We start from the raw sequence: 14,622 nt of genomic DNA on the forward strand, positions 1-14,622 counted from the left end.
AAGCACTTTGCAAAACAAAATTCTATTCAGGCAGCAGGAAATATGACTTTAGAGCAGACTTTCTTAAGCTTAACTCCTTCCTTCCTCCTTTCTTAACTCCTGGAAGATTCACCCCCCCCTTCATGACCGGGCCATTTTGAAATAAGGCACTGCGTGAATTTAGCTAAACAATTGTCCAGTCGTGCGACACTGTACCCAAATAAAATGTATGTCATTTTTTTCCCCACAAATAGAGATTGGCGTGTGCGGGTAAACATCAAGTGCTTGAGACCCGCAGATTGGCTTCTGTTGTGAAGTTTCACAGCAGAAGTGGCCCGCCGGTGGTGTGCGCGTACCCCCTGCATGTGGAAGTACAGGATCACATTTATATATATATGTGACCCTGCACACGGCGGCTGCCCTGTAGCAGTAAATAATAACAAAAAGGGACCTCGCGCTTATGGATAATTTCATAAAAAGTAAAGTGCTTATGTGGCAAAATCTAAATAAATATGAGCTGCTGCTAACAAAAAAGTCCCTGTGCCTTTAAATAATAAATACCAAAAAATTTCAGCGCTGCTACAACTACAATTAAAGTGCCAATATTGCTGAATCTTGAAGTGCATTGAAGAGTGCAATCCTCTATAACATTATCTTTGATAAAATATAAATAATGAATAACTGACAATCGATAATCAATAATCAAGTACAGCAAATAAATACAATAAATAAAAGTCAATGTAAAGTGCTCTCAGTGCTTTAAGTGCTAGGTAAACGTTGATTGAGTGCTGCAAATGTGCTCCAGTAGGTGCTCCCCTATGGTGACCCCACTCACCAGAAAGGTGAAGATCATACGCCTGGGATTAAATGAAGGTCCTGGTCTCATACGAATGGCAGCGGATAGGGATATGTTGCTCCAATAAAGAATGCTTGGGTTGCTGTGTGGCACCGTGACTCAAAAAAAGAGGGGATCTCCATGGTGAAGTACGTAAAACGATTTATTAAAAAATACGCGTCTAGCCAATCCAGAGCGTACCACGTCAATTCCGGTCGGTGGAACGCACGCCGGAAGTACACCGGAACCACCGCACCGCACATTCTTAAGAGGATAGCAGGATTTCTTAATGTGAGTGGATATTTTATTTTTTAATAAATCGTTTTACGTACTTTACCATGGAGATCCGCTCTCTTTATTTTTGAGTCACGGTGCCACATGGCAACCCAAGCATTCTTTATTGGAGCAACATATCCCTATCAGCTGCCATTCGTATGAGACCAGGACCTTCATTTAATCCCAGCCGTATGATCTTCACCTTTCTGGTGAGTGGGGTCACCATAGGGGAGCACCTACTGGAGCACGTTTGCAGCACTCAATCAACGTTTACCTAGCACTGTAGCAGTAAAACTGCTATAGGGTGATCGCTAAGTGGTTATAGAGGAACCCTTGAAATAACTTTCTGGGTTCAGGGAACCCCTGCTAAAAATGACTGACTATCTACAGCTCACAGTACATTAGTATGGTGTACTCATGCAATAATGGATCTCAATAAATATATAAAAATATATGTATGAATATATAAAAAAATGTTGAAAGTGATCACTCCTATTATAAATAAGCTTAAAATTGTGGGTACAAACTGAATTAAGTTGTGAAAAAATAAACCATAAACTCAACCCACTGAAAATCAGTATCATGTGCTTACAATAAAAAGTGCTAATGTGCAAAAAAACGTGATTCAATAATAGTCCTGGAAAAAAACATCAATAATAGTCCAGAAAAAAATTAACCCATGTGCAGAGTGGATTCCAGTAGGGATTTCAACCGTGTGATTAAGCTTCTCAATCGTGCAAATAAAAATTGGACCGGGAAATAGTGATGGTGGCACCCTCCAAAAACCGCCAAAAAATAGGAGAATTACGAAACTCAACAAATGTAGCTGATCTTTGTTGCCATATGCCAACAAAAGATCAAAATCCGCTTGTTAGATCTCAGTGATCTGAATCCAGTGAACCATGCGCCCTTGTGGAGGAAGTTCCTGTATGTCGATCTCAGGGGACACAAACCTAATAGAGAGACGGACTCCTCATAGTGTAGTATTCAAAAAAAGATGTTCCAAGTTTATTAAAAAGTTGATAAAAGTTCATAAAAATGCCTCATGGGCATAGCAAACATGTAAACTTGTTTCCAGCAAACAGACCCGTTTGTCCCTAGGAATCGCTAGGCTTCGCTTACGGTCACCCGCACATCAATCAGGGAGCCGCACCGCTTCAGGAAGTAACCCAATCGGTGTGCGTTCCAGGGTGAGTCCAAAGCGAGGCAACGTGCGTGTCAGCTTGACGCGTTTCGTCACTACATTGACGTCATCAGAAGTTACCAAAAAATACACATTGATTCTGCCAGAAATTCAGTGAGCTCCTAATGTGCTGTGGTGAGCTGATGGCTCTGCTACATTAAAATCCCAAACCGTGTTATTAGCTCTGATTATTTGTTTCCTGCTGCTTATGAACTGGCCAGCAATGGTTGGGAAATTTTATGCAGCAGAGGCGCAGTGCTGTGAGCTCATATGGGAATGTAGGACCATACTTGCAGCCTTGTGAAAGGGGATAAAACATTGGGCTATGAGCATGTGAGATGCATTGCATGTGTGTTTTTTTTTTGTATTCTTCCCCAGACATACATGTTAAATAAAAAGGATTAATGAGAAGCATGATTCTACCTTGTGAACTTCTGAAGCTTGGAGGATGACTCCGGAACAAACATGGGGATTGTCTTCTTATGTCTTAAAAAACAAAAAAAAACAAAACAGAAAATCTATGAATATTACAGAGCACGTACTAGAGGACATACAACAGATCTATCAAATGTTGTCCTTCACTCAGCAGGGTAAAACTAGAAGAATGTGGCCAACTAACCTAACTCTGCAAAGACTTCTGGAAGAACTCATTTACATGCTAAAAAGCTGCAAATACTCCTAAATATGGAGCGTCAGTTTGTACATTAGCAAGGGAGTTAGTTAATTGTCTTCCAAACCTTTTAGAAGAATTCAACGACTGTACAAAGAAGAAACTTAAAGCCTAATAAACCATTAAACATCTAGATAGTTTTACCCACGAGAATACACTTTATGATCTACAAAGTCTTGCAAATATCGATAATTTTAAGAAGATGCTCAGCTCAATTCCTCAGCTTACAGGGAACTGATTATTTTCGAATGATCTATAATGAATTGAAGAGGAACTCAACAGTAGGATGGAATAAATACAGTATTTTTGCTGCTACTTCAGCTCTTTACAGTCCGGAGGACTTCTGTGAAGTAGTAGGCACTCAGTCACATGGGCCAATCTGCACTAGACACACATTAAATAGGTGGGTGGGGGGGGGGGTATATTAGCACTGCCACTGTTGAGGGGGGGGGGAATGATACTGACACTGACACCTGAGGGTCACTGCTGCAGAATTGACTGGGTTTATTATTGTGGCCACTGATGCTGAGGGTTATTATTGTGTCCACTGACACCATTGCTGGGTTTATTACTGCTGTCACTGCCACTGCCACCAATGCTGAAGGGCTATTATTGTTTTTACTGACACAATGATGGGTCTATCATTCATGCCACTGACAAAAATACCAGGAGTTATTATTGCTGCCACTGGCACAGAAGCTGGGTGTTTATTGTATCCAATGGCACCAATGTAGGGGGTTATTTTTGTGTCCACTGACACCAGCGCTTGGGGTAATATTGCTGCCGCTGATATCAATGCTGGAGGTAATTACTGTTGTCCCTGACACAGACAGAGGGGGCTAGTATTGCAGCCACTAACACAATTGCAAGGGGTTATTATTGTGTCCACTAACACCGATTCTGGAGGTTATTATGGTGTCCACTGACACTGATTCTGGAGGTTATTATGGTGTCCACTGACACTGATTCTGGAGGTTATTATGGTGTCCACTGACACTGATTCTGGAGGTTATTATTGTGTTCACTGACACTGATTCGGTGAGTTATAAGTGCTGCCATTGACATCAATGCAGGTGGTTATTACTGCTGTCACTGACACCAAAAGGAAATGTTATGATTGTGGCCACTGACACCAACGCAGGGAATTAATATTGTGATCCCTCGCACCAATGTTGGGAGGTCATTATTGTGTCCTTAGATATTAATGCTAGAGGTTAATATTTTGAGAGTTGAAGTGCATTATAGCCTATTTTCCTTTTTTTTTTAATGGCTGCCTAACTTGATGCAATGCACCTCAACGTAGTGCGAGTGTGTGGCCCTCTAAAATTTGCAAGTTGACCACAACTGCTAAAGGATCACTTGAGTGACAGCTCCGAGTCTCATACGGTTGCTGAAATTACATCCAAGATAATGGCACCCAGCAGCAGTCTTTGGGATGTCTACACAAGTAATGCATAAAATATGCTAAATGCATATGTTATCTTATGTTGTAGAAATGAAAGGTCCTGGAGACAGTCTCTTTAAGCAATAAGCACAATTTCCTGAAGGCTGAAACTTTACAGCTAGAACGTTTTGATGCAGTAAGTTGTTAAAAGCCAATCAGTTTGTTGCTTGGACACATAACCTCAGAAGGCCAGACTTTCAGCCATCTCCTCTCTACACAGAGTTCAGATAGAGCAAGCTGTCTCAGCAGGCATTATGCAGCCATTTTTAGTCTGTCCACCTGTGTCAAGTATGATTTATTGGATAAATCACAGAGCTGTGTATTGGAGCTCCAAAAGGTAATCTTTTAAATCAAAGCAAAGCACCTGTGGACTTAAAGAAGAGTTCCAGTCTGTAAAAAAAATACTACAAATACTGTAGCTGCTGACTTATAATATAAAGGACACTTACCTTGTCCAGGGATCCTGCGATGTCGGCACCCCAAGCTGATCCGTTCATTGGCTCCGGGACCAGGCGCTGGCATCTTCACTAAGGGAAACAGGAAGTGAAGTGTTGTGGCTTCACAACCTGTGTCCTACTGCACGTTCACGAGTCGCGCAGCGCTTTCTGAATAGTCCTGCTGTCTTCTGGGACCTGTGTTTCTCCCAGAAGGCAGCAGGAGGGAAGGAGGAGGGGCCAGAAATGTCATAGATTGCCACACAACGATTATGGCGAGCTTACCTGGAAATGGAAGCGGGTACCTGGTTTTGACAGGTATCCATTCCCCCCCAAAAAGGTGGCAAATGTTTCAGCGGAGGGGTGAAGGAAGCAAACAAGCAGAGCTTGCCCTTTTGGGTGGAGCTCTGCTTTAGGGACAAGCAAACAGAGAGAGTCACTTTTACTTCTACCCACAGCTTTGGAAAAGTGCATTTAAAGGAATATTACAGTAAGAACATGAAGTTATTGTTTCCCTAAAAATTTTCATGATGCAACTTTTACATTTTCTCATTCTCATACTTTTTTGGTTATTTGTTATTTTGCCTGTTTACGCATAGTGTGGTGACCGGTGTTTTCCACACTGGAAGACTACCAGTTGCCACTAGGGCACATAGAAAACAATTGATTTCCATGCGCCCTGTTCACATAGCAACACAGCCCAGAGGTACGGTACAGTGAGCTGTGATATAATGCAGACACGCTGCAGTTTATTGCAGCGCACAAGAAGGCACTGCATGCAGTGTTAATTAACAATTCAAATGACTAAAATATGACTAAAACAAAAATGGCATTTTGCCACCACTTTGGCAAAGATCACTAAATAACAATCCCCTTCACAAATAGGGCTATAGAAGAAATTACAAAACTTCACTCCCTTAATGTAATCAACATAAATGTGTAACATTTAAACACAAAATGAATATGCATAAAATTCATAAAGTCCTTTTTAAGGAATCCATAAAACTACACAAAGCATCCAAGGAGTTCTGCTCTGAGATGAAATTATGGATCACCAAACTCCACCACCACCGTGCTCGGGGAAGATCTGAAATGCTCACTCACCGAATGTTGTTGCTTAACCACTCTCGTAGCTAAGCATAAAAGGCATGAATCTCAAAAATCACCCTGGAAAGCACTTATACAGATATCTGCCAAACCACCGCACTCCGGAAAATGTGGAAACTATAGGACTGATTTTAATATCCCTGTAGATGCATTGTTCTTCCACACACTTATATTTGCAAGCAACCAGGCCAAGATCGGGGTTTTGATAACCTGTATCCGTAGGATTGATCTTGTGTGTGGATGTTCTATCCTTGAAGGGTTAATTGCACAGACGGATATTCGTTCCTGGTTGCCATTACGGAGCAGGGAAGGATCATCTGTGGTTTTGCATAAGTAATAGCCTGGTTCTGCCTAGAGGGCGGGTTGGGCATGGGTATATAACTGAGCGTCTCGGTCACGCCCCCGGAAGTGACGAAACGCTTCGGAGGGGGCCAGACGGCGTTCAGCATTTATTGATTGAGGAGTGGTATTACATCCGGGGGAACTGTTGGCCACGGCGTGTAGCCTGGAGTAAGCTTCTTACGGAGAAATACCTCCCTATATGATGGCATGTATGATTTTAGCATATACCAAGTAAGTGCAATATAGGGTGGGTGTAAATAAATAAATAAATGCAATTTAAAAACGTTATTGCACTAGTGGGGATTGTCCTTTCTTTCCACATGTTCCGGAGTGCTGTGGTTTGGCAGATATCTGTATAAGTGCTTTCCAGGGTGATTTTTGAGATTTATGCCTTTTATGCTTGGCTACGAGAGTGTTAAGCAACAACATTCGGTGAGTGAGCATTTCAGATCTTCCCCGAGCACGGTGGTGGTGGAGTTTGGTGACCCATAATTTCATCTCAGAGCAGAACTCCTTGGATGCTTTGTGTAGTTTTATGGATTCCTTAAAAATGACTTTATGAATTTTATGGATATTAATTTTGTGTTTAAATGTTACACATTTTTGCCGATTACATTAAGGGAGTGAAGTTTTGTCATTTCTTCTATAGCCCTATTGTTATACTATTGGTGAAGGGGATCGTTATTTAGTGATCTCTAGGCCAAAGTGGTGGCAGGAGGGTGCCACCATCCTTGCGCTACTGGAATTTTATGACAATTTTATGTCAGTCTTGCATTGGATTCCTTTTATATGTGTTTTATTTGATAAGTAGCAGCATTTCATCTTGTCCGTTTTTGTCCTGAGCGCATAGGGTTACTCACCATTCCCCTGTTTAGGGCTATTGTGGGTATCTGTTTTATAAAATGGCATTTTAGTCAAAAGACTAGGACTAAAACTAAATCGAAATTTAATGTCAAAATTATTAACACTGACTGCATGTCACCGCACAGCAACACAATGCACCACGTTGCTGTGTGATGACACAAAGTGTCACTCTGTGCACTGAAAATAAAAATGAAACACAAAAATAAAAAAGAACTGTGTTATGTGCTAAAATGCACCTACCACTGCCTCACTGCAGCCTAAACTGAGATACCCTCTCTAGTTACTAGACTGCAATATGAAAGGGCCCTAAATATAGAGATTCGTAGATTAGCCTCTAAAGACAGAGATCCTACAATAATTGTACCTGAAAGCTTAAGGCCCCACTCCAGGCAAAAATAAATTTCTTGTACAATCATTTTTATTGAGAAATGCATAAATGTAGATGAACCAGTCACCCACGCAAGGGGTGGGGGGGGGGGGGGCTTTTCAAGTGAAGAGCAAAGGATTACACAGAATATTGTTGAATGAACCAAAAACAGGTCTATTTGATTAAAAAGGCACCGGAATAAAATCAGAAAAAGATGAGGGTGAGAACGGGCAGAAGCCCAGAGAGAAAGAGAAAGAAAGTGGAAGAAGAGAATGTGAGAGAGAGAAAAAAAAAAAAAGAGGGGGGTGAGGAGGGTTCAAAGGGAAGAGGAACTGAGGGGATGGTAAGATACCCACAGGCTAGGATCCACCCAAGGATACCTACTTTTTATACACTACCAAAAGTGCACAAGGACCCCACAAATCCACCTGGAAGGCCAATTATCTTGGGAAATGGGAACATCTCTGAAGCCACGAGTCAAGTTGTTGATGCCTACTTAAGGCCCCATGTTACCAACTTGACGCCATACACGAGAGACACAGTTCACCTGCTGCAAATATTGGATGGCATGGTAATACCAAATGATGCTACCCTCATTACAGTTGATGTAGAGTCACTATATAACAATATCCCCCACAAAAAAGGCCTGGAGACTATAAAAAACAGAGAGATTTTATGATTTCATCACATTAATGTTGGATTTTATACTCAATCATAATTTCTTCACATTTGACGGATCATATTACCTACAAATTTGCGGGGTAGCTATGGGTACAAGCTGCGCACCTGCATATGCGAATATTCACCTAGGAGCATGGAAACAAGACTTCCTAGCAAAAGAGAAGAACTAAATCTACGCGAACAATATTTTGCTATGGCAATGTTATATAGATGACATACTCATCATCTGGACTGGACCAGAGGAACTCATCAAGGATTTCTTAAAAGCCATAAACACAAATACATACAATATGTTTTTCACTCTGAACCATAGCAAAAATAAAGTTCCCTTCCTAGACACCTGGATATATAAAGATCATGATGGTACCATAAAAACATCTCTATACAGAAAAGAGACAGCCAGAAACACTATACTACATGCATCCAGTTTCCACCCGACCCACCTCAAAAAAACTATTCCGTATAGCCAGTACCTTCGTCTAAAAAGAAATTGTACCAACAGTGAAGACTTCCAAAAAGAAGCAGACCTATTAACAGCTAGGCTGCAACAAAGAGGATATACCAAAACCTCCTTGAGAAAAGCCTATAATAAAGTGAAAAAGAGGGATAGACCGGAGATTCTATTCAAAACGCATACTGGAAATCAAAAAGACCATGATGAAAAAAAAAAATACGAATCATCATGAGATACACAAACGAACATAGAAAAATCAAGAACATTCTGGAAAAACATTGGCCCACCCTAAAGGAGGACCACACCATCAAAGACCTTATACCGGAACATCCACCAGTGACATACAGAAAAGCAGGATCCATCAAACAAGAACCAGTGCCCAGTGAATACAAAGAAGGGACACGAAAAGACCCGTGTAAAGAAAGAGGTACATTCCCATGTGGTTCATGTGCACAATGCACTGTAATTAAAAAATGCACAAAAACTACAATACCGAATGGGGAAAACTTCAAACCAAAACATTTTGTCAACTGTCGCACCAAAGGAATCGTATGCCTCATGAGATGTGAATGCGGTGCATTCTACGTGGGTAAAACCAAGCAAGAAATGGGAAGAAGAATCAATAAACACGTAAATAGCACGCAAATATGTAATTTCTATTTACCGCTGGGCAGACACGTAGCCTATAAACAGCTATAAAATGCCAAAAGTTTCATTTATGGCACTGGAGAGGATGCACATCCTCAAAAGAGGAGGGGACTGGAACAAAACATTGTTACAACTAGAAATTAGATGGATTAGAAGATTAAAAGCAACTATGTTCCCAGGACTTAACAAGACGGAGAGTTTCCGTCCCTTCTTGGAAGGGTTCTCATCGGGCAAAACCGATTAAAAAAAATCAAGAAACAAAACAAAAAACCCCCTTAAAAACTTGCATCCATTCATAAAAAATCTTGCAAAACAACACTCCTGTAAAACTAAAAAGATTAAAACCCACGCTAAAAAAGTGTATAAATCGTTAATATAAATAAATATCATAAATAATTTTGTGTATCCTGAAGCGGCTACTCACTAGGTAAAACACCAGAATAACTAAAATTGATCAAAAGGCAGCGCTAACAGGTATATATAAATAATAAATCTGTGTATACTGTAATAAAATTAGTAAATAAAGTGCACAATGTGATCAAAAGGTTACAAAATTCATAAAAATTCATAAATATTAAGGTGCATAAGTACAGTGCAATCATATGTCCATCATGCAACCATATATATTATTGCAAAAATAAATAAAGTGCAGTCCAAAAGATGGTTCCCTCAGTGGAACTAAAGTGCCCGAAGGTGCTTAGATAATCCACAAAAAGTGCCCAGGTGCTCTCACGAAGAAGACCCCCTATGGGGATGCACTCACCAAATCTAGAAAAAAAGGAAGCCTTAAGCTCACACAATGTCCCCTGGACAGATGGATGGATCCAGCACAGCCTCTTTAAGGATGCCTTTCTATTAACTCCTCTCCACTTAATTCAGAACCGTGTGTTATAAAGGAGAAAAGGAGCCATACATAGTGAAGCCCGTAGGTAATTTATTAAAAAGCAAAAAAGAAAACTACTCACAAGCTACTCACGCCGGCAGTGTACGCGGAAGTTGGATGACTTCTATGTGATTGTAACCAATGCTCAATACAATCTAACGCTTGTGAGTAGTTTTCTTTTTTGCTTTTTAATAAATTACCTACGGGCTTCACTATGTATGGCTCCTTTTCTCCTTTATAACACACGGTCGTGAATTAAGTGGAGAGGAGTTAATAGAAAGGCACCGTTAAAGAGGCTATGCTGGATCCATCCATCCGTCCAGGGGACATTGTGTGAGCTTAAGGCTTCCTTTTTTTCTAGATTTGGTGAGTGCATCCCCATAGGGGGTCTTCTTCGTCAGAGCACCTGGGCACTTTTTGTGGATTATCTAAAGCACCTTCCAGCACTTTAGTTACACCATCTTTTGGACTGCACTTTATTTAATTTTGCAATAATATATATGGTTGCATGATGGACATATGATTACACTGTACTTATGCACCTTAATATTTATGAATTTTTATGAATTTTGTAACCTTTTGTTCACATTGTGCACTTTATTTACTAATTTTATTACAGTATACACGGATTTATTATTTATATATACCTGTTAGCTCTGCCTTTTGATCAATTTTAAAACAACACTCCCCCCAAGAAAAAAACCCCCACCCACCCCTTTCCTTCCCTTCCTCCAGTAAAAAAACCCCCAAAAAACACAAATAAACTCCAAAAAAGATATCACTCATCCAATCACCAAAACCCTTGTTTTGGCCTTTTTTTTCCTTATTTATTATTTTTTTTATTTTTTTTATTATTTTTCATTTTCATTATGTCTCACTATTTTTCATTCTGCTTATATATACGTAAATTCTTACATTAGGATCTTTGATCCCCATCATTTTTACATTTTTATTATTATTATTTTTTAATTTGTATATTTTTATTTATAGTTATATTTTTCATTATATATTTTTTCCTATTTTCTTTACTGTTCTACCATTACCACCATTAGGTTACTACAACATGGTTTTCCCTCCATCTCCTCAAATCCCACCTTACCAGGTATCCCCCATATGAATCCAGGAAATCCCAGGTCCAACATCCACTCAGGTTTTGACCCCAATATACCCCAACGTACAGAGCCTTTATAAATGAAGGCAGCATATATATCAGCTACATCCAAATACATCCCATCATATGGAGGTTCCATATCTCCCAAATTACCACAACTATATGAGGCTTTCAAAATAATCTCTCCCCTATGCTTCTCTAAGTATTAGTACTGCTGTTAAAACCTCTTTATATATATATATTGTATATATGTTTATCAATATTTGATTACTCCTTTTGGATTTACTGGATATATGATATATACTGATGTATGTAAGTTCTCCATATGTATAGCCTTATGCCAGATCAATAAGCACCCGGCACGGAAAGCCCCTGTCCCAACATAGAAGAGACATAGCCGCGTGATGGTGTTCCGTGAAAAAACCATACCCGTGAGAAAACCATACCCTCGTCACTTCCGGTGCACCTACGGAGGGTATAGATTTCTCACGCCAGTTACACTTGCGGCGGTTACATTAAAACAGCTCCTCTGCAACATAAATCATCTCCGCTCCTTCCCCTGTCACTTCCCTGCTCTTAGGTAAATAAATCATCTCCGCTCCTTCCCCTGTCACTTCCCTGCTCTCAGGTAAAAGCGGTCACATGCTGAGACGTGCGGCACTCAAATGCGCATGCGCGGACCGGCATAAAAGGCCGGGGAACCGCCGTCCAACCTCAGTTCCCTCGCAGAGAGGGAAGAGGAAGGACCAAGGAGCTGTCGTCCATTGAAATACCCCACAAATCTAAGTCTTACCAACTTACAAAATACAAAATAAATCTTTGAACAACGATTTATATCATCGGATTGCTCATTTTCTTTAATTACATTGAAGTTTTTTTTATCACAATTTTTACAAACAGACGGATAAGATACCCTTCCCCATATATATGCCCTGCAGGCTGAGATGGGATGCAAAAAGGCATCTAGGAATTATCCTCTTTGAGCATTACCAATCCTGGTTGCTCTAATCTGTCAGTATAACATTACTGTAAGTTCCTTAAAAATTCATAATACACATTACTATTGGTACTCCTATATCTAAATTTATACTTACCATTTTCTGATCCAAACCCAGCCATATACCATCACAGGACGCACCCATAAGGTTCTCGCTGCTTAATGAAGGCAAACAAACTATACATGGACTGAACACAAAAAATGTATGTATATTTATAATCCTGATATACCAACGGTTATTTCCTGGGTATATCAAAATAAATAACGAATTTATTATATCTTTACTGTTACAGAAACGGTGAGAATAAATGTATAATCCTCGACAAAGGCTTTTTTTAAGCCGAAACGCGTAGGACACTGACCAGGAATCTTCTCTGAAAGATTCCAAGCCTACGAGCATGGAAAAACAGAGATAAATATTCCAACATTTTGTCACCATATGACACATGTCACAATACCTATGTCACAATACCTCTTTTTCTTACTCATTCATCCTGGGTCTATAACCAGCACAATGAATGCATATACTTCTTGAGTATAAATTTTATGTAAATACTTTCTTTTTCAATAAATTTCAAATACTTTATGATTTATATCTGATATTAAGATTTACTTGCCATTAAAGTCCCACCCCCTGTGGCCTGAGGTACCAACAAAAACATACTAAGAGAATGTTTGGTATTTTAAAAATGACTGCTCCATATTTATACTGAAATGAGTATATGGACTACATATTAATTCTGAAAGAGATTTAATAACAGCCAAATAAAAAAAATGGCCTACCTTCCTGGAGTAAAGGGAAGATGGACGGCTCCATAACCTCGGACAATGTCATTCCCAAAGACGTCTGGCCCATAGACGCTGACCACAATCTGTGGCCCTGAAACACAAAACTGAAAACTTCACTCTAGTGTTTAAGAAAATTTTATTTCTTTACAGTTATGTTGTATCTGGAAACAGGTTCAAGACTACATAACAGTTTTCATAGTGAAAGTCATGTAGAACACTGGTGGTCTGCTTCCTTGATATGGCGGTCCTCAAGCACAGCTCTCGACATCAACAAATTCACTAAATATTCATCATCAGAGACAGAGGAGATACAAGAGGATACAGTCAAAGACTATGGGCATGGTACAACAGATGGTCAGAGACTGCGGACTTAATATAAGAGATGGTCAAGAGATTACAGAGATCATACAAGAGATGGTCTGAGACTGCAGACATCATACAAGAGATGGTCAGAGACTACAGATATCATTGTCTCTGAAGTCTCAAAACCACCCAACAAGCAAAATCCCAATAATTTCAATAGCCCCTAAGACTGCATTCACAGCTGAGTGCAACATCTTTGCGCATTTTTTTGAGTGATTTTGGCACATATTTATGAGCAACTTTGGAGCGTTTTCATGTGCGTTTATGTTCTTGGGCACGACAAAACGTGCAAAAGCACATAAGAAGACGCAAATCACACATTTATATGTACTTTTATGGGAATAAAAATGTGCTAAAAATGCCCAAATCTCCCGGATTCAAGTTACAGAAAAAGCTCCAGAACTTTTTTGAGCTTTAGGCGTTTGGCTTAAGGTGACTTGGAGTGGAGATGTGAACCATCTCTATACAGAATCATTGATTTTTTTTTTTTCTCCTCCAGCATTTTGTAGCTTCAAGCTTCAAGCTACAAAACGCTCAGGTGTGAATGGGGCCTGATCACATATGAGAGTTTTGACGACTGAAGCAAAACGCCTGAAGCTCAAAAAAGTACATGAGCTTCTTTTTTCGCAGATTACAAGCGTTTTTGTTAGATGTTAATGCCTGCCTCCAAACACCTGCAAAAAACGCCTGAAAAATGCCAGTAAAAACGCCTGAAATTGATACGCTCAGGTATGAATGGAGCCTTAGGGATTTTTGCAGGCTAGCTGGTAAGTGTGCTGGGAAAGTTTTGTCTGCTTGTGATGTGCATTGCCCTTCGGCCCCTTTCTTATGGGGTGGATCCGCTCGGCGGAAACCGCTAGCTCAGCGGGAATCGCTCCATTGATCCCCTGCTGAGCAGGTTGATGACAGGTCCATCTCTGCTTACTGTGCAGAGACGGACCTGTCAGAGTTGGGATGAAAACATGTCAGTTTTCATCCGATCTGACCTGCTGGACGGATGGCGAACGCATCACCATCTGTCTGTTTTAAGCAGATCTGGTCGGATTGGATGACAGACGAGTGTCAGCGGACACATCTCCTCTGACATCCGCCTCTCCATAGAGTAGAATGGGTGGCCCGATCAGGTCCGCCTGAAAAATGGACAGGTGGACCTGATCGGTCTGATCGTGTGAAAGGGGCCTTCTATGTGAACCTT

General features: G+C 40.3%; 1 protein-coding gene across 1 annotated transcript in view; it reads right to left on the reverse strand.

The window, feature by feature from the left end:
* The window catches only part of B9D1 (B9 domain containing 1), a 167,687-nt gene that overhangs the window by 93,396 nt on the left and 59,669 nt on the right, over nucleotides 1-14,622 (reverse strand). Inside the window, exons 4-5 of the mRNA XM_082260625.1 lie at nucleotides 13,059-13,155; nucleotides 2,697-2,759 (exon numbers count right to left, since the gene is read on the reverse strand). Of these exons, the coding sequence (XP_082116751.1) occupies nucleotides 2,697-2,759; nucleotides 13,059-13,155 (160 nt within the window). The remainder of the gene's footprint in view (nucleotides 1-2,696; nucleotides 2,760-13,058; nucleotides 13,156-14,622) is intronic.

The sequence above is a fragment of the Pelophylax lessonae genome (assembly GCF_965119305.1).
Source record: "Pelophylax lessonae genome assembly, chromosome: 6".
Taxonomy (NCBI): Eukaryota; Metazoa; Chordata; class Amphibia; order Anura; family Ranidae; genus Pelophylax; species Pelophylax lessonae.